Consider the following 19,350-nt stretch of genomic DNA (forward strand, 5'->3'; position numbering starts at 1 on the left):
TGTGACATGCCAATGCTTTATCATTATCGCGTTGGATTCTGTAACTTCTACTCTTCATTGTCTAAAAGGAGCCTCTCAAGGAGGCGGCACGTATCGTATATAGTTTTATTTATCAAGCAACTCAGACTGCCGATCACACTAATGATGCAGAAGTCTCAAAAACGGACAAAAGCGCAGGTATCAAATATGACACATTAGGTGTTAAAGACAGAAAAATGAACCTGAAATAGAAAGATAAGTGAGGATAGTCTGTTTGTGGGCTTGTCATTATCTAAACTGTGCTCTGACACGCTGATGAGGTCATTATTTGTCTCAGCTGTAAACAGTACGGTAAACAGAATTCCTTCCCCGTTTTGTTGTTTTTATCCTTGATCGTTATTAATAGACACTCTGATGTTCAAATATGCAAATTTTCCTTGATCATTTTCCCCTGGAGAGTAAACCAGACTCTCACTGAACATTCAGACTCTGGATAAAAGGCTTATTTAGCCATTAGCAATGTGTCTGACGATATCTGCTGGCCTTCATTGGCTCCTTGTGAAATGCAGAATCTAATTTTAAGTCCTTCTTTTCACATATGAGGTCTTGAATAATCATGCCTAGCTATCCTAAACACCTTTATAGTGCACCCCAATGAAGCACTTTGCTCTCAGTCTGCTGGCTTACTTCTGACCCACCCTTGGTTATGTTAAAATCAGCTTGTTTTGCTGAGGCCTTCCCATGATGGAGTAATTCTCCTCTCACCGCTCTTCACTCACCATGTGTTTGGTTTCTGTAGGTATTACATACATTTCAGTAACTGTGTTTAATACTTCTCCTGTGCGTCATATTTCATTATTACACATCACCTAATTTATGGACATCTATGGTTTAATGTTTTGCATGTGTGGACTGGATGGGTTGTTACCAACACCTGATGAGAACTTCAGGTTAACTTTAGAAATATATTTACGTGTGCAATACTAATTTTAAACACTGTACTCGGATTATCATTATCATCATATTTATTTATAAGGCACTTATACATAAGTTAACTTATACATAAGATATAAATAAAAGCCAAATTAAAGAAAAAAGTAAAATAATTAATTAGTTCTTTTTCTTGTAATTAAATTACTTATTAACTAAGTCTCACTGAGGCCAAAAGCCAAAGAATAAAAATGTGTTTCAAGACATGTTTTAAAAGTGGACAGTGAAGGGGCCTCTCTAACATGCAAGGGCGAGTTATTCCATTATTTAGGAGCCACGATAGAAAAGGCCCGCCCCCTCTGAACTTCCTCCTGGATCTTCGTACTTCCAGGAGCATGACGAAGAGATGTAGGGATGAGGAAGCTCAGATAGGTACGGTGGGGCAAGATTGTGAAAGTGTTTAAGAACAATCATAAGATTTTTAAAATGAACTCTAAAAGACACAGGCAGCCAGTGAGGCCAGCACAGGTTGTATGCTCTCTTTTACAGGTTCCTGTTTGCAGTCGTGCAGCTGCAGACGTGAGAGCAACTGACTGAGCCCCACATAAAGTGAGTTACAGTCGTCCAGACAAGAAGAAATAAAAGCATGGATCACTGTTTCAAAGTGCTGCCTCAAAAGAAAAGATTTCACTGCTGACAGTCAGCTTAAATGATAAAAACTGGACTTCACTGCTGCTCTAATTTGGCTGTCCAATTTAAAATCACCGTTTAAAATAAACTTCCAGGAGTCCCAAGGTTCTGCAGAGGAGGACTCAGAGGGACCACTGGGTCCAAACACCAGCACCTCTGTTGGCTTTGAGCTTTTTAAATGTTAATGAAAATAAAACCAAGCTTTAATGTCATCTAGACATGTCAAGAGAGGTTTTATGGAGATCCATCCTAAATACATTTGGCAGCCATCAGTGTAACAATGAAAAGAGATCTGATGCCATCTAAGGATGGAACCCAGAGGCAATACATGCAGTAAAAAGAGCAGTGGGCCTAAAATTGAACCCTTTGGGATTAAAGAATATGTTTTTGTTTGTTTTCATCTAGGTCTCCGAGTTCTGCCTCTCAGTTGGCCCTGAAAATAATCAAATCATGGCAGCCATTTGGATGTAGTGGATATGTGGTTGGTGCTGAGTGGCAGGCACCGGGTGGACACTGGGGGGGGGGGGGGCTTTGTAGAGCAAGGCAATTCAGCACAAGGCAATTCAGCACAAGGCAATTCAAGGTGCTTTACATGATTAAAATAAAACACATAAAATGGACATAAATCACTTTAAAAGGTAAAAATACAAGAAAAACATTTAGAAGAAAGCATTTACGATAAAACAATAATCAAGACAATAACTTATATGAAAAATCAAAAACAAACAGGTAGAGAGCCATAATAGGATCAGTTACTCATAAGCAAGTCTAAATAAGTAGGTTTTAATTTTAGACTTAAAAGAGTTCAGTGTCTCTGCAGCTTTGCATTCTCCTGATAGTGCGTTCCAGATGTGAGGAGCATAGAAACTAAAAGCTGCTTCTCCATGTTTAGTTCTGGTTCTGGGGACGGTCAGTAAACGAGAGCTGGAGGGGCTAACTGATCTGGATGGTTTGTACCATGACAGCAGATCTCTAATGTACTCTGGTGCTAACCCATTCAAGGATTTATACACTAATAAAAGCACTTTAAAGTCTATTCTCTGAGCTACAGGGAGCCAGTGTAATGACTTTAGAACTGGAGTTATGTGCTCTATTTTCTTGGTTCTAGTGAGAACACGAGCACCAGCGTGCTGGATCAGCTGATATATTCACATATATATGTGAATATATCACAAAATCCATGCAGCAAAATAGACAGGGTGACTTCCAGCGAGCTGGTGGCAGCTATACATGGATTCAAAGCTCACTAACTATAGTTTAGTCCATATGTTTTTGTAGTGATGCTTCTCCAGACCACCACACTGGACTTTAAGTCAAACAATCAAGATGTGTTTAGCTTTCCTTCAAGGGATTGAACAATACTAATGCAAGAACTGTAAGGAAAGTGCAGCCATTTTTACAGATAATCGTGCTAAAAACCCACATGATTAAACAAAGATGCTGGAATAAATGCATAAATGGGGCAATTTCAGAATAACCTGAACCTGAAGGTGCTTTTTTTCTAAACACTTTTCTGCCACAGTTGTGGCTGAATTAGTCGGTTTTCCTGATAAACAGTCACAGCAGCTGGTGTGTCTGCTCTGACTAACAAATAAACTGACAACATGAAGGCTCTCAGAACCAGAATGACACCCTGTCCAACTTATAACTAGACTGTTTCAGGTATGGGATTTTTACCACAACCATTTCCATGTGAAAGTGCTTCAATGATGCCACATAGGTTTGCATGATGTAATATAGAAAGTTCCTGGCTGCCCGCTGAGCTCCAAATACACTTCACCGTTCACCTTCAACCCTGTTTTTAGATGCTTTAGGCTGAAGAACACAAGACCAAAGTTCCAGATGGACAACAAGTTGTACCACAGTAAAACACACCAGACCTTACTGTTTACTCAAAACAAGGCAATAGTTCAGATCCACACTCTCAGGAAATAAAGTAGCTAATGTACTTTCAGGCAAGATAATCACTCTCTAAAGTACTACCCTTGTACCCTCGACAGTGGGCAGTTATTTAAGCCTTTGTACAAATAACTTATAGAGCTATACTAGTAATTTAAGGTGATGCTTGCAGGTGCCCTTCGATACACTGGTGACCTGTCCAGGTTGTATCCCAGCTGGGAAACTCTGCAGCTCCTCGTTTTACTTACAGCTAGTTATCAGCATTACGTCCATGAAGCTGAATAACAAAAGCTTCTCTTAATAACTAATGAAAGCACATGTTATAGCGTCATATTCTGGATGTCCACTGTCAACGCAGAATAAAAGTATCAATAACAGCAATATCAAAACAACAACTATGAAGCTACAGTAAGCTGCAGTTTCTTATGTTGAATAACGGTGACAAATGAAATCAAGTCCATCAGAAAGTAAGCAACCGGTGGATAAGTGAATAACTGAGGAACGTACCTGGGGGACACAGGCAGCTGTGGGAAACTTCTCTCACATCCCGTGTCTTTGGTAGTCGCGCTGCAAGCTTCTGTGTGAGACAAAGAACAGAGGAATGTTAAACTGAAGGTTACTGTTGTTCACTCAACTGAACATCTCACTGAAACTACTGCAGTTCTCAGTGACAGCCATTCTTATGAAGTCTGAAGATGAGATAAAAAAAGCCTCTACAAAAACAAAAGTCATCAGCTGTCTACAACAACTTGAGGGTGGGGGGAGCTATTGACTGCCCCACAGACCACCACCTTATGCTATAGCGAAGATCTAAACATAAGTCGACCTATTGTTAGCAGGATTAACTCAGCCACCTGCAACATTTCCAAGCACATCACCAACATCCTAAATCCCCTCATGGAGAGCACACCCCATCACATCAAACACTCGACTGACGCTCTGCAAACTTGAGCTGAATCCAGATGGTGTCCTTCCATAGTGATGTGGTCTCATCACTTATATACCTGAAGCAGTGGAGACCATCAGATAACTGACAGTTCCCTAGAAAACAGACCCAGCTGTACCCCCAGTCAGATTTGTTACAGCACTGCCTCACCACCACACTTTTGTAACCCATTGTAGCCAACTTTTACATGGAGGAAGTGGAAAGTGACACCCTTGGCTCCTTCAAGCAGACAGCACCTAACCACTGGGAAAGATGTTCTGTTTTCAAAAATAAAAACCCAATAAGTAAAATCCTTCACTGCTCCCATCAACTCTTGACATATAAAGTTCACCAGGGAAGACACAAAGATGTACAGTTTGTGTGCACTGAGGACGACTGAAGTTTACCAGAAGCCCACACACAGAGAACACTACCTAATATTTGAGTCCCACCACCCTGTGGAACACAAACTTGGGGTAATCAGGACCCTGCAACGTCAGGCAGAAAACATTTCTGCTAAACCATACGGAAAAGAAAAGACAAACATGTAAAGACAACTCGTAAAACTCACAACTTCAACAAATCAGCAAAGATGCACAGGGAAGAAAGTCAGACAACATGTTCCTTATGTAGCAGGTTTATCAGGAGACATCCCAGTGCACCCAGCTACACCCTCAGACAAAATCCCAGACACAATCTGAAGCACCCTGCAAGTGTACCTAAGAAAGTGGCGCAGTGTGCTTTTACATTACTGTGGTGTCATTCCACAGAGCATACAGTTCTACCATGCTTGATCCTTAAAAGCATCCATGCTCTACTTGAATTCACAACCTTACCTGGAATATTTTAGGAACTGTCCAAAATTTTTAAAATCTGAATAGAAGCATTCATCGCACAAAAGAGCCGCTCGAACAGCATCTCTACGACAAACGGTGTGAGACTAGTTAGTAAGTTAAAATTAAAAATCGTACAGGAAATAGTTTAGCAGTATATTTTCCAAGCTCCTTAGCAGTGACAACCGACAAGTTGTGTGGCATTTCCCCGTCACTCTACAACAGACATAACGAAGGTTAACCAGCTGGTTAGCTGCACAGAGATAACCCCAAGTCATTAAAATTTAGCAACCAAGCAAACAGCTCCAAGAACGTCTGTCAAAACTGACTCAAGCCAGATTCAGCTGAGCTACGAGAACATGGAGTAGCTGCAGCAGTCGCAAAGCAGGCGCTGGTGTGCGCGATGGCTTCTTTGTGCATGCGTGTGCTGAGCTTGACTTCATGCCATAGACTGTCCTTACGAGGGAAGAATTATAAGAAACTTTGATCAGAGGCTTGATCACTTGATTATGACGACATGATGCATAAAAGAGAAATGTCATTATTCCCCCGTATTTCAAGGTCACTGTACCAGCTAACAGAAGGCGAGAGGCACCCTGGAAGGTGGCCAGTCTCACACTGACAGACAGACACTGGCACATTCATACCTACGGACAATTTAGAGTCACCAGCTAACCTAACCCCGGTAACTACATGACCGGCTAGCAACAGTGCCAATCACCACACCCACATTAAATCCAATTAAACCTAAATGGTTTATGAAAAGATGACAGAGGGGGAAACATCATATTTACAGCTCGATATTCACAGAACAGAGATGAAGCGCATTTATAGAACAGGTACGTTGTGGTCACAGTATTTCAGCATCTAGCTAACACTATAGGAACGAGTGAGGATAAAGAGCTTAATGCTTTTAAAGTGGCAAGTTTCTAACAACTTAACAAACATTGTGCAGTTTGTCACACAATATGCGCACCAATTTAAAGACAGCAGTTGTGTTTCCCAGGAAGTCAAAAGACTTTGACATAACGTCGCTTCAGAGATGAAGCAAAATGTAAGAAAGACAGGACCAGAAAGAAGAAGGTAGGAGTGGTAATGTCCTTATTTAGTTTTTTAAACAGACACAGTGTACATTATATACAATTTTGGGGTTATTGTTGTGAAACATCTTGCAAGCTGAGATATACTAACTTCATCTTATTGAAAGGTTGCATGAAAATACCAGGTGCACAGTTAATAGTGGTCCTTTGAGTTTACATGAATGCATTATGCTGAACTGTTGCAGAACAGCTGTGGTGTTCTTATCAAGTGCACCAGACGTTCATCTGAATTTAAGCTAATCGTGCTGAGTGGATTCACCCACTCGGTTTGGAAATTCACCACAATAGCTCCCGATAGCTCAGCTCAGTTCAACATCTGCTCACAAGAGACTTTGTGTGAGTTATTTCAAAGAATCTGTAGGGTCATTCATCTCAAATCATCAAATTTCAGAACATTTTTCTGATCAACTACCTCTGATTTCTCTGAAAAATGTAACAATGCAGCATTTTCATACATAAGAGACTTTATTTGAAGCATTTCTTCCACTGGTCATCACCAAACCTCACCAAAGTCAGCTGTGGCAACTCCAGCTTTAGGGTTGGGATAAGTTAAGGATAGGGGGTTGGCTCTGACTATCAATCACGCCGTGTGGACACAGCAACCGGCTTTGCATGAATACTGACGTGACATGAGCTACTGGTCCCTTTTTCATGTCATGTCTTGCTCGTTTTGCTATCGTGTGTACAAAAAGAATTCACATCAATAGGTAGGTAGGTAGCATCACAAAACCTTTATCATAAAAATGAAAGTTTTGTGACTGTTGTGAAAATCAGACTTTATTGAATAGCTTTGATTTTTTTAAATGCTTATATCATTTGACACTGAACAAAATACACAACCATCCGAGTACATTCTCGACATCACAGCTTTGGGTCTCGCTGGTGTTGGTTACTGGCAGACGAATGCCAGGAAGGCATTTAGATGCCTGCAACAGGTGTTGAAGGGGATGTTATGAAGATACTGTGATTCTGACCACTGCTTCAGTAGTGCCTGTTAGTTTGGTGTCCACTTTAGTTATCGTGTAAACGGGCAAATGTGTCACATGAGCATAACTAAGGTTGTTATATAAGGGTGAAAACTTTCAGCGTGCTGAAGTTCAAAACTGCTTATAACGACTCCTCATTGTTAGACGGAGCCTGAGTCCAATTTACGGCAGTTTCACTGTTCAATGATCTAATAAGTGCTTTGTTTCAAACTTTAAGAAGCATAATGGCTGGAGAGCAGCCCAATGTCAGTAAACTGCGTCCTGCAGGCATTCTGTGAGTGCTTTATTCCTTAAGTAGAGGGTTACATGTGAAACTGAGAGATCACACTGCCATGAAATAACCAAACTTTAGCGCTCATGTCCTTCAAAACTATCATGTGGAAGCAATTGTAGGACTGCACTCAAAATTCTCTTAGCCCACTTCATATTATTCATGAATCCTTTCAGGAATTTATTCGGTTGATATTGGCAGACCCCACTCACAACTGGAGAAATCTTTAGCGGCTTTAAGGGAGCCAGGCAGCCTGCAACAATACTTAAAGACACAGCTTCTAGGCTACATAATGGGAATAATAGAGAGTGAAGAATCAGTTCGTCTGCAGCAATCAGCTCTGCCCATGTCAAAGGTCACAGAAACAGGAGTCTGTCAGACGCACTGCCTTTAAAATTCCTGACATTAATATTCTCCTACACTCGAATGCATCTCCATTCATCCTAACACGTATCTGCACAGTCTGCTTTTGTAGTCTTGCCTCTGCACACTACCAACAATCGCAGTGAGAGTGAAGTGCACGCTCTCAACTTTAATTCAACTAGTTTAACAAAACTGTTGCATTTAGAGTTTAGTAATTACAGCCAGAGTGTTCTCATTTCCTTTGCAGGCTTTTAACCCCTGCAGGACTTAACACGAAGCTTATTTTGACTCTGCCAGGGTATCTTTGGAGCGGCCTTTCACTCCAACAACAGGAGGTGGTGCTGCTCTACTCACTGCCACAGCTGTGTTTCTGACATCGTCTATAGTTTTAGGATTACTCAATAATAATAATAATAATAATAATGATGATGTATACTTTATTGATCCCCGTGGGGAAATTCCTCTCACTCAGTGAAGCAGTGGGCAGCCATTGGGCGCCCGGGGAGCGGTGTGTAGGGACGGTACCTTGCTCAGGGGTACCTCAGGGTAGCTATTCAGGGAAATCGAACCCCCGACCTTCCGATCATGGGGCCACCACTCATTATAGCATTATTGCTACTGCTTAATAATAATACTGCGTATTATATCACTTTTGTGATTCATTTTAATACTCTGGTTCAAAGGTTTTGTGCTGTGAAAGCGACAGTCTAACAGATATATGTTGCTCAAATATGTGTCCAACCCTGATTTTAACACATGTACAGGACTCATTGACGGACTGTTATGAAAACAATCATTTTCTTTGTCATAAACTAAACTTTATGACAAAGTTCAAATGAGGGATTTTTGCTTGTCTCGTTTCAAAGCTTGTTGCTCAGCTGCAGCGTTTCATTTGCACTGAAACTGTCAGCCAACGGTGTTTACATGGGCACATAAACATATTAATAGCGACGGTTGTCAAAAATAATGATTAGTACTAAAAAATATTAATACATTTTGTATGAATGATTTTGTATGAATATTGTGCTGAATGATGGAGTATAAGATAGACTTGAGATAGACTGGCCGACCTACACATTAACCCCACAGCGGTCGTTTGGCCGTGGACATCCATCACAGATGCATTTATGAAAGTCTGCATCTACTGAGTCAGCAGAGGGTAGGCAGAATTTATGTACACTCAACAAAAATATAAACGCAACACCTTTGTTACTGCTCCCATTCCCCATGGGATGGACGTAGAGACCTAAAATTCATTCCAGATACACAATATAACCATCCCTCCCAAACAGTGGTCACAAATCAGTCCAAATGTGTGGTAGTGGGCACATCTGCTATATTGAGATAATCCATCCCACCTCACAGGTGTGCCACATCAGGATGCTGATCTGACATCATGAGTAGTGCACAGGTGTACCTCAGACTGCCCACAACAAAAGGCCACCCTGGAATGTGCAGTTTTGTCTCACAGCAAAATGCCACAGATGCCACAAGCAATGAGGGAGCGTGCAATTGGCATGCTGACAGCAGGAATGTCAACCAGATCTGTCGCCCGTGCATTGAATGTTCATTTCTCAACCATAAGCCGTCTCCACAGGCGTTTCAGAGAATATGGCAGCACATCCAACCGGCCTCACAACCGCAGACCTCGTGTAACCACACCAGCCCAGGACCTCCACATCCAGCAGGTTCACCTCCAAGATCGTCTGAGACCAGCCACCCAGACAGCTGCTGGAACAATTGGTTTGCACAACCAAACAATTTCTGCACAAACTGTCAGAAACCGTCTCAGGGACGCTCAACTGCATGCCCGTCGTCCTCATCGGGGTCTTGACCTGACTCCAGCTCGTCGCCGTAACAGACTTGTGTGGGCAAATGCTCACATTCAATGGCGTCTGGCACATTGGAGAGGTGTGCGCTTCACGGATGAATCATGGTTCACATTGTTCAGGGCAGATGGCAGCTGAGAATGTCCCAGTTATTGCATGGCCAGCATACTCACCGGACATGTCACCCATTGAGCATGTTCGGGATGTGCTTGACCGGCGTATACGACAGCGTGTACCAGTTCCCACGAATACCCAACAACCTCGCACAGCCATTGAAGTGGAGTGGACCAACGTTCCACAGGCCACAATTGACAATCTGATAGACTCCATGCGACGATGTGTTGCACTGCATGAGGCAAATGGTGGTCACACCAGATACTGACCGGTTCTGGGTCCCCAGACCCCCAATAGTGCAAAAAACTGCACATTCCAGGGTGGCCTTTTGTTGTGGGCAGTCTGAGGTACACCTGTGCACTACTCATGATGTCAGATCAGCATCCTGATGTGGCACACCTGTGAGGTGGGATGGATTATCTCAATATAGCAGATGTGCCCACTACCACACATTTGGACTGATTTGTGACCACTGTTTGGGAGGGATGGTTATATTGTGTATCTGGAATGAATTTTAGGTCTCTACGTCCATCCCATGGGGAATGGGAGCAGTAACAAAGGTGTTGCGTTTATATTTTTGTTGAGTGTATTAGGCACCTCATTACTCTGCAACTCTCTGAGGTGTGCCACTCTGTGATTCCTAAACGCTTCCATTTTGTGATGATACCTCTTATCTTTGTTTGTGGGAGAGCAGACTGATTTACGGCATCATATTACAGGACTGACCCATTCTTCCAGATGTTTGTAAAGGTACACTGGATGGCTGGGGGCTTCGTTTTATGCACTTCTGACAAAGGAAGTAAAAGCACCTGATTTCAAAGATCAATAGGTGCGGTGCAAACTTCTGTCATCTTGACTGGTAGATTATATAAACTGTAGGAGCTCTGCAGTTTTAAAACTAAAAGGTGGAGAGTAGCAGGCATAGTGTTTGGGAGCAACAACATAGTGCATCCTGTACAGTGCAGCTGGGAGTGCTCGCACCAAACAGCCACTCTATAAATGCATGGCACAACACACAAGAGTATATTTGCACCTAAAGGTTAAAGGTTACTCTTTGGAAGATGCCACATTTTTTGTTGCTTCTCCCCAAGACAAGAACTAACAGACTTAAAAACTCCTTTGTCCCACACGCCATCAAACTGTTTAACTCCTCTCTGGAGGGGAGAGGGAGGGGAAACAGGAGGACAAAGGAGGGGGGAACAACTAAGCTGTAGTGCCTCTGCACCTCACTGTACAATACCTTTTGTGCAATACTTTTGTAAATAGTCAACAGTGCAATAGACCTCAATACTCGAAATGTGCAATTCATTCACTTGTATTTTTATTTTTTATTCCTATTTATTCTATTTATCCCCTTCGTATATTTTATTTATATTGTCTCTGTATTTATATATGTGTGTGTGTGTGTGTGTGTGTGTGTGTGTGTGTGTGTGTATATATATATATATAATATTCTGTAACTCTGAAACTTCTGTCGGTGCTGTGCTTTTTGGAAATCGAATTTCCCAGAGGAACCCACCCGAGGGATTAATAAAGTTCTATCTAATCTAATTTTGGTTTGGAAGAGGAGTAAAAGAGGCCGTCTCTGTAAACAGGCCGGTTCGGGTTTTACACTCAAAGAGCTTTTTACAATTCCTACAAGCACTTCTGTCTACATCAGTCCTCTCTGTCTGACATTCACACATTCATACTCTTATGGATGCATCTCATGAGCAACATGGGCTTCGCGTCTTACCCAAGGATACATGGCGGCTGGAGCAGCCAAACCGCGAACCTTCTGATTAGTACTTGACCTGTTCTGCCTCCTGAGCTCGACGTATTCAGTAGCGAGGACATTTTATGACTGGACCTGTTGCAAGGTAACATCCAATCACAGTAGCACGCTGGGATTCTTCGAGTCTGTACGCTGACAAGCCTGATTTTACACATCTGTGGCCAGGAGACTGATCGGAACACCTGAATTCAATTATTTAGATGGGCGAGTAAATAATTATGGCAATATAGAGTATTGCAATAGTATATGTAGTGTTAACGTCAAGGTAAAAAGATGCAACTTCCTCCCCAGGACTGCAAACAAACTATACCTGGAACATTATGCAGTAAACTAGTTGATTGTGCTGCACTCCAGATTTTACTGGAATAACAATAAGGACTCCTGGCCATATTTTCCACGACAGAGGAAATCGGTCATCACTGAAGGAAACAGGGTGGCTGATTCTGGACAGCGCTGGGAGAAAATCCCACAGATTTCTCTGCCATCCTCTTTCTGTATAGAAAGGCACATCTGTGCTCATGTCCCATTAATAATGACAGTTTATACTCACAGTGCTAAACAAAGAGACAAGCTACATCACCCTGGGCCTGTCTGGAAACAGATCCTCCCCACTGGGCCCCCCTGGAGGCACAGGCACTGAAACTGGACCTTTGAATGGCCCCAACTGGCCGTAAAACTTCACTTTGTCTTTTTATTATTGTTTGTTTTGTTTTCACTCATATGTTAGTAGGCCCTACACCTCAAACTGTCACTGCAAAGAAATAAACTACTTTTAGATTTATACCATTTAATAACGTTATCATTTGCTCAGAGGAAATAAACGTTTGCATTTATACAAAGTTTCTATCAAAGTAGCCATAAACCCAAGTAAAATCACTGGCTTTCTATGTCATTTTGTAATCCCAAGATTTCTTTTCAAAAGTACCGTGGCTCCAGAATTTGACACCCTCCCTGGGCTATATTTGGACTAAGACTGACATCCATCTTTAGCAAGAAAAGCACACAGCCTAAATTCCAGCTATTGTTGTGCTAACTGATGACCATCACTGACAGACATGATTAATATAAAATACTGTCTGAGTAGCTGGTGGTCTACGGGACACTTGTACATGTAGTCTGCCTCCTTTGACTGAGGTATAAGGGTTTAGGTGAGTGACTGACTTCAGGTCTGAGACTGCAAGCAAGCTCTGCACTAACCACCACGTGCTCATTTTTCCTCCTGTTAAATGCATTATGCTGGCCCTAGTGAAAGGGGTCGAGGAGTGAGTGTGTGTATGTGTGTGTGTGTGTGTGTGTGGGGGGGGGGGGGGGGGGGGGTTAAAAGCCGGGCTACAGCAAACAGAGGAAGGGAAAGTCGGCTCCCTGTGGATCTTTAAACACCGTGCAGGCTGTTAGGTGCTTGTTGGTGTAGCTGTGATCAATTGGAGGGCAGCGCTGAGGGCAACTTTAGAAGCAACAGATGTGAACAGCCACCGAGAGCCCTTCACACTGTTATCTCAGAGAAGATAAACGCATGTAACACCTGTGCAACTTCTTAATGTTGTACTTTGGAGATGCCACAGTGCTTTGTTTAAGAGCAAGGGAGCATCTCTTTGAATAAGAGCGCTGGAAATACATATATCTATACTTAAATGAGAGATTCACTGATGCTTTATCATGACAGTCTCTACTATTACCTCTGTGATCTCTGCATCCAGAAAACACCAATACACTTATATCACCAGCTGTAGAGAGAATCGTCTAAAATTATTTTCCAAAAGAAATTAATTGTGTGTGGTGGGGGGCAGCGCAAAAACATTTCTGTTTATCATTAAAAAAAAAAAATCTTTTCATCATTTTAAGCGACTCTTACTTCTTCCAGGATCTGGTCGAGACGACCCAGGATGACGGGCTCCACCTGTTCCACGGACAGCATCCACGCAGAAAGCCGCTGCTGTTCCAGACTTACTATCCTGGACTGCAGCTCCGACGTCCGCACAAACACTACGATCCAAACTCCAACAGACAGCACGGACACCGCGATGCAAAACGTCACGCAAGACAAATCTCTCCACAGCGGCTGCTTCAAGCCAACGCGCCTCTTTTCACCTGGTTTACCAGCGACTCCCCACTTCTTTTCCTGTTCCATTTCAGACATGTGAGTGTGGCTCTGTGCACCCAACAATCCCCAAGCTCATCAGGTGTACAGTTGCGCAGAAAGAATCCTGGCGATCTGTAACTTTGCAGGAGGCTGTTTATACTGAGTAAACTCTGCCGTTCTTTACCAATCTGGCTGCACTCATATGAGTAATTACATAAACCTTCAAAACCGAAACATTCCGTGTCCGAGTCTTCCGCTGTCTTACTCCTTTGTGTTCGGCTCCGTTTGTCCCATTCGCTACTTCAGAGCGATCCCACTATGTGCTACAGGACAGTCCCTGTAAACCGAACCAGTCTCCCGCTCCTCTGTACAACTCTGGAAGTCGCCGGCTCTTTGCTCACACTGCATGCTCCTCCTCTGAGAGGTTTTAGGTTAAATGGCGGGGCGGGATTCGCCAGTGTTGCTACCCCCTTTGATCCGTGTACTTGGACAGGGGTATTTTTAGGTGCGCAAAGCCAGGACGCAAAGTCACACAGCGGGTATACTGAGTGCCCGCTGACTGCTGCTCAAAACAACGTACCACAATGATCTCGTTTAGAGGATCTGCTAGCTTCTGTGAACTTGTTCTGTGCAGATTCAAGTTCGCCACGCCAGGATAGATTATATAGCAACACGCTAGAGTAGTTTGGAGTGATTTACAGTTCACAATAAGCTCCATGGTGCCCGCTCAGTCGCCTGTGAACTATGAGAAAAACAGAAACTCTGTTTTAAACCTGTGGTTCTCAAACTGTTTTCTGACACAGTCCACATAAGAGTAGTTCAAGCTGCACAACCCACAACTTTAAATAACAACAGAATCCAAGTTTACACCAAACATGAGCCAGGACAATATCATCTATGAACTTTTATTTCTTTCTTTTCCCTCAAAGAGCAACATCATTTCTGTTTGGGGTTTTTTAAGTGGAGAGTTTCTGCTTTAATTCAAGAGGTTAAACAAACCATTAAGCCTTTAGGAGTAACCACCATTTTTATAGAAAGTCCACAATTTTCAGAGGCTCAACAGTAATTGGACAATTGACTGACAAGCAGTGCCATGTGGGAACTCTCCCCTCAGTGTTTCGTGATAAATGACACAGACTTGGGGAGAAAAAGGTGTTTGTGCTAGAATAATAAAAGGTCCAAAGAGTAAAGGAGGCCATCATTAGGTTATACTGTTTCTCTTTATATCCATATTCAAAGGCTTTGTCTGTTCCAGTATCTGTGTTTTGTCTTGTTTCACTTTATGTTGAGTTATGTGAATTTCTCAGTGTTAAGCAATTATTCTAGATAGTGATGATTTGTTGGTTTTCACATGTGTTTAGTGTTTGGGCCTTCTTGGTTTTACTTATTGTGGTTCTGCTTTTTGGGCGGACCAAAATGCAGAGATGGAACATGAACTCAAACAGCTTTATTGCTGAAAGCTACAAACTGAAAGTACTGGCCAATAAACCCCTGGTGTGGAAACTAAGCCACAGAACATGAAGCACACAGCACAGGGGGAAACATGGCAGGAAGACTGATGACGTGACAACAGAGACAAACTGAAGACTTAAATACACGGGATAACGAGAGGATGGGCAGCAGGTGGAAACACCAGGAACAAATCTGACTAATGGGATAGAAGCAAAACTGAATGTCACACATGAGACGAGGTAGCTTCAAAATAAAGCAGGAAGTGACACACACTGTGAGACCCAGGCAAAGACACACACAAGAGAAGGACACAGAGAACAAAGAGACAAGGGGAAACTAAAACACAGAATAAACCCAAGAATGAAAAACGAAGCTTAAACATAAACCATAATACAAAATGACACCAAATACAAGAAACCATGACATTGACTGTATTCTATCCCTTGTTTAAGTTATCGTGGTTCCTCTGTGTTTCCCGTGGTTTGTCAGGTTGTCATCTTTGATTCCACATTTAGGTACTTTCTACTGTATTCTATTAGTCATTTGTCTCGTGGGAGCTGTGTTTACTTTTGCTTCCTTTGTCCTGTTTCCACCACAAGTTTCAGTTGTGTTCCCACCTGTTTCTATTCCCATGTTATCTCATGAACCTCTAGTTTTTTGGTCCACTTCTGGGTCTTGAGTTCTGCATTTGGGTCTGAAACCTGCTTGTAACACAGAGCTACATGATGACCATCATCATCAGACATCAGCCTGCTGGAGCAGTTTCTGCACTGTGAGAATGTGAGACTCCAAAAGACTCTTTCTGACATGTGCCCAGAGAATCCCAGACTATTGGAGGTGCTGCACACATGGCTAAGGGACCTAGTCATTGTCACCATCCGTCCTCTCACGGCTTCTGTCCTGAACTCCACACCTCTGCAGTCTGCAGGCTTTCTGCTGCAGGTTTCTTCCTGTTAAAAGGGAGTTTTTCCTTCCCATTGTCACCAAAGTGCTTGCTTGTTGGGGTCATATGTTGTTTTTTTTCCTCTGTATGTATTATTGTAGGGTCTACCTTACAGTACAAAGCACTTTGAGGCGACTGTTGTTGTGATTTGACGCTGTATAAATAAAATTGAATTGAAATTTCATAATTCTCACTCTTTCTGCCCGACTACTCCTCATCAGCCAGCTCCTTGCTGCTCCACCTCAGACTCACCTGTCTCCCTGCTAGCCAGTGTTTAACTGTCCTACTCATGAAGGTGGAATATCCAACACAAAAGAAGCAGCACCAGCCAGAGCTTCCATCCCTGCCTCCACCTAAGCTGGTTTCCACATTCGTGTTTGTCGGGTCTCTATGACATCCTCCTCAGTGAGTAAGACGGAATTTGCTTTTCTCCCCAACTTGCTTGTTCAAACACTAATCCTTGTGTTTTTCAGCATATGAAATGTGAAACAGAGTTTTTTGGTTACCAGCTTGTAAAGTTAGAGACTGAGTTTTTTGTTGCTTCTTTAATACAACCTGAACTTTTTCTACGTGTACTTCATATTGAAACTACTCATTGTGTGCTTCATTCTGAACCTGCTGGCCAAATACCTGACCTAGCAACTCTGAAAAGCTAAACACAAGTACTTGCCTTCTTGCTAGTCTGTACTTTATAAGTTTACACGGGACTCTGAAATTCCCGAGAACGCAGCGCGATCATTCTACATTCAAGCGTACTCGATGACATCACAAACTTAATCTCTCCTATTAAAAATAGCATATATGTATGGACAGCTCACGCTGCTTATTGAATAAAAAGCAAACAGGTCTGATGTTAAAACGCTTTTATTTTTATGTCAGTAGATATTAATAAATTAAAATAGATGTCTGCTCGGGTTTGGAGAGAACAGAGCAAATATCTAAAATATCATTTTATCATTTTTGGAGCAGCCTTCAGGATCTCCACACATCAACATGCAGTTTCTGCTCCCGGAGAAAATGTTTCCTGCTGAGTTTAAATATTCCCAACATTAAAATTAATTCATTTATACTGACAGCTCTGCAAGTAAGGCTTTAAAATTAAATAGAATGATCAAGTTGTGAAGCTAAAGTTTAATCTCAGCCAAACCGATTTGCTCAGAAACAAATAAAACAAACACCAAACCAAAGATCTGAAACCATGCCGGGAGTTTGCTGTTCTCTTTTTTTTTTGTGTGTCCCATTTGGATCTTCAGCCATCAGAATTGTTGTCTTAAGGCCAAGAAAGATGCCAAGCGGATTTATTTTACCAAGTGGATCATCATGGCCTTGCCATATTGGTCCATTTGATTGGCCTTTATTATAATTATGAATTTATTTTATTTTCAGTTGCTACAAACGGGACAGACATGACTGGGGGATAGGACAGGGAGAAAGAATGAAAGAAAGAGAGGGAGAGAAAGAAAACCAAAGGGGAGAAGAGACGGTGAGAAGGGGGGGAAGAAAGAAAAAAAAAAAAAAGCACCTGGGTCACCTGTATGGAGAAAAAAAGCCGAAGAGAAAGCAAACAACAAAGAGCAACATAATAAAAAAAACGGCACCATCACAATAAACTAGCTAGCAGTAGATATCAGTAGATACTAAATAATAAACGATATTGTGCAGCACGCAAGATAGACATCGCACAATGTGCTTTGAGGCAGCAGCCAAGAAAGGTGTAGTCCACGTCTGTGAATACCCGTGTGTACACCTGTGTGCATACCTGTGTGGATCAGCATGCTTGCATTCCAAAGGTTTCTCCATGTAACGATCTGCTAGGGAGTGTGGGGAGCCACAGCCCTGTCCTCTATGGTATCAAGCAGGTATGGAGGAGATCAAAACTCCAGACATCCAGAGGTCCCCAGAACACAAGAGACCAAGGAAGACCAACAGAGGGGCAGCCGCGCCACTGTCCCAGTAAGGGCTGAGGAGAGTCCCAGATGAGGGCTCACTCAGCAGCCGCGGAGCAGAAGCCAGGGGGGGTTGCAGTGACGCGCCCGTGAGCTCCGCCGGCAGCCAGCTGTGCCTGAGTGACCGAGCCCCAGGCCGAGAGGCCAGGGGCACCCCACCTCCGAAGTGGCCCGAGCGAGCACCAGGCTCCAGGCCCCGATAAGCGGCCGCCAAGGAGTGAGCCGGTGTGTACCCGGACGCCCACTCCCAGACACAAAGAACCACCAACGCACCGACACCTGAGGGAGTCCGCCACTGGCAGGGGAAGTGGTGGTGGGTGGAGATAGGCCACCAAACCTTGGAGGGCCTGAGGTGTCCCCAGAGAGGTGGTGTCTGATACCCAACCTGACATATAGACACAGACATACAGGCACACACAGACACAAACATCCATTCCCACCCTCATGCTCTCATATGCACTTACTCCACACTCAACCAACGTGGAGACAGACATAAAGAGACGCTGTACACACGATCACACTCCCCAAGCGTACTCTACAAACCGGGTCTAGGTACCCTTGCCCCTGGAGGGGGGAACTGCACCCAGACCCAGGTGGTGTTACCCTTTTCCCTGCGGTGGGGGGAGGCAGACCGCCCCGACTCCGCAGCAGCAGGGAGGCCCCACACTCCAGACCGCAGTCGGACGGCCAACTCCTCCTAGCCCCCCCCGCTCCAGCAGGCCGCAGAGAACGGGGGTGAGAGAAGACTCCAAACCTCCCTCCACCCGCTCATTGTAGTGTTGATGCATGTGTGTTCTAAGGTGCATTTAAAACCCAGGGGGGCATGGAGCTACCTGCCAGAGAGCAGCAGGTAAGCGCATGGTCCCTCCTGCTAGCCCTCAATGTCTACGTGTATTCAAAATTGAGAGGTGGGCAACGATGCCAGGGGTGGGGTGTACACCCTGATGGTACTTTGGACTCCGTGTATCGTGCCCACCCCCAAGACCCTATATGTATGTGTAATGAGAGTGTGAGTAATGTGAATGTCTAAGTTGTGGGATAAAATTGAGGCAGAGGCAGCCAGAAGGGGACAGAGGGGGGGGTAGCCTCCTCTGCACCCTGGTGACATACCCCTACTCCAAGGCCCTGCATGTGTGGGTGGTTGTGGTGGAGCGGGAAGAGGGAGGCAGCTGGAGATGGGGAGGGAAGAAGTTCGCTGTTCTCACCGGCTGCAGTGAGCCTCGAGCTCCCGGCTAG

At 43.5% G+C, this 19,350-nt stretch overlaps 1 protein-coding gene across 1 annotated transcript in view; it reads right to left on the reverse strand.

Annotated features, from left to right (window-relative positions):
* Positions 1 to 14,163, reverse strand: part of LOC147315387 (collagen alpha-1(XIII) chain-like) — a 39,817-nt gene extending 25,654 nt beyond the window's left edge. The window contains exons 1-2 of the mRNA XM_086258172.1: positions 13,546 to 14,163; positions 4,006 to 4,075 (exon numbers count right to left, since the gene is read on the reverse strand). Coding sequence (XP_086114298.1) covers positions 4,006 to 4,075; positions 13,546 to 13,830 — 355 coding nt within the window. The 5' untranslated portion in view covers positions 13,831 to 14,163. The remainder of the gene's footprint in view (positions 1 to 4,005; positions 4,076 to 13,545) is intronic.
* Between the last annotated feature and the right edge of the window lie 5,187 nt (positions 14,164 to 19,350).

The sequence above is a fragment of the Aulonocara sp. 'chitande type north' Nkhata Bay genome, linkage group LG13 (assembly GCF_057382095.1).
Source record: "Aulonocara sp. 'chitande type north' Nkhata Bay isolate Kocher_YH1m ecotype deep benthic linkage group LG13, A_spYH_male_GT1.1, whole genome shotgun sequence".
NCBI classification, from domain to species: domain Eukaryota; kingdom Metazoa; phylum Chordata; class Actinopteri; order Cichliformes; family Cichlidae; genus Aulonocara; species Aulonocara sp. 'chitande type north' Nkhata Bay.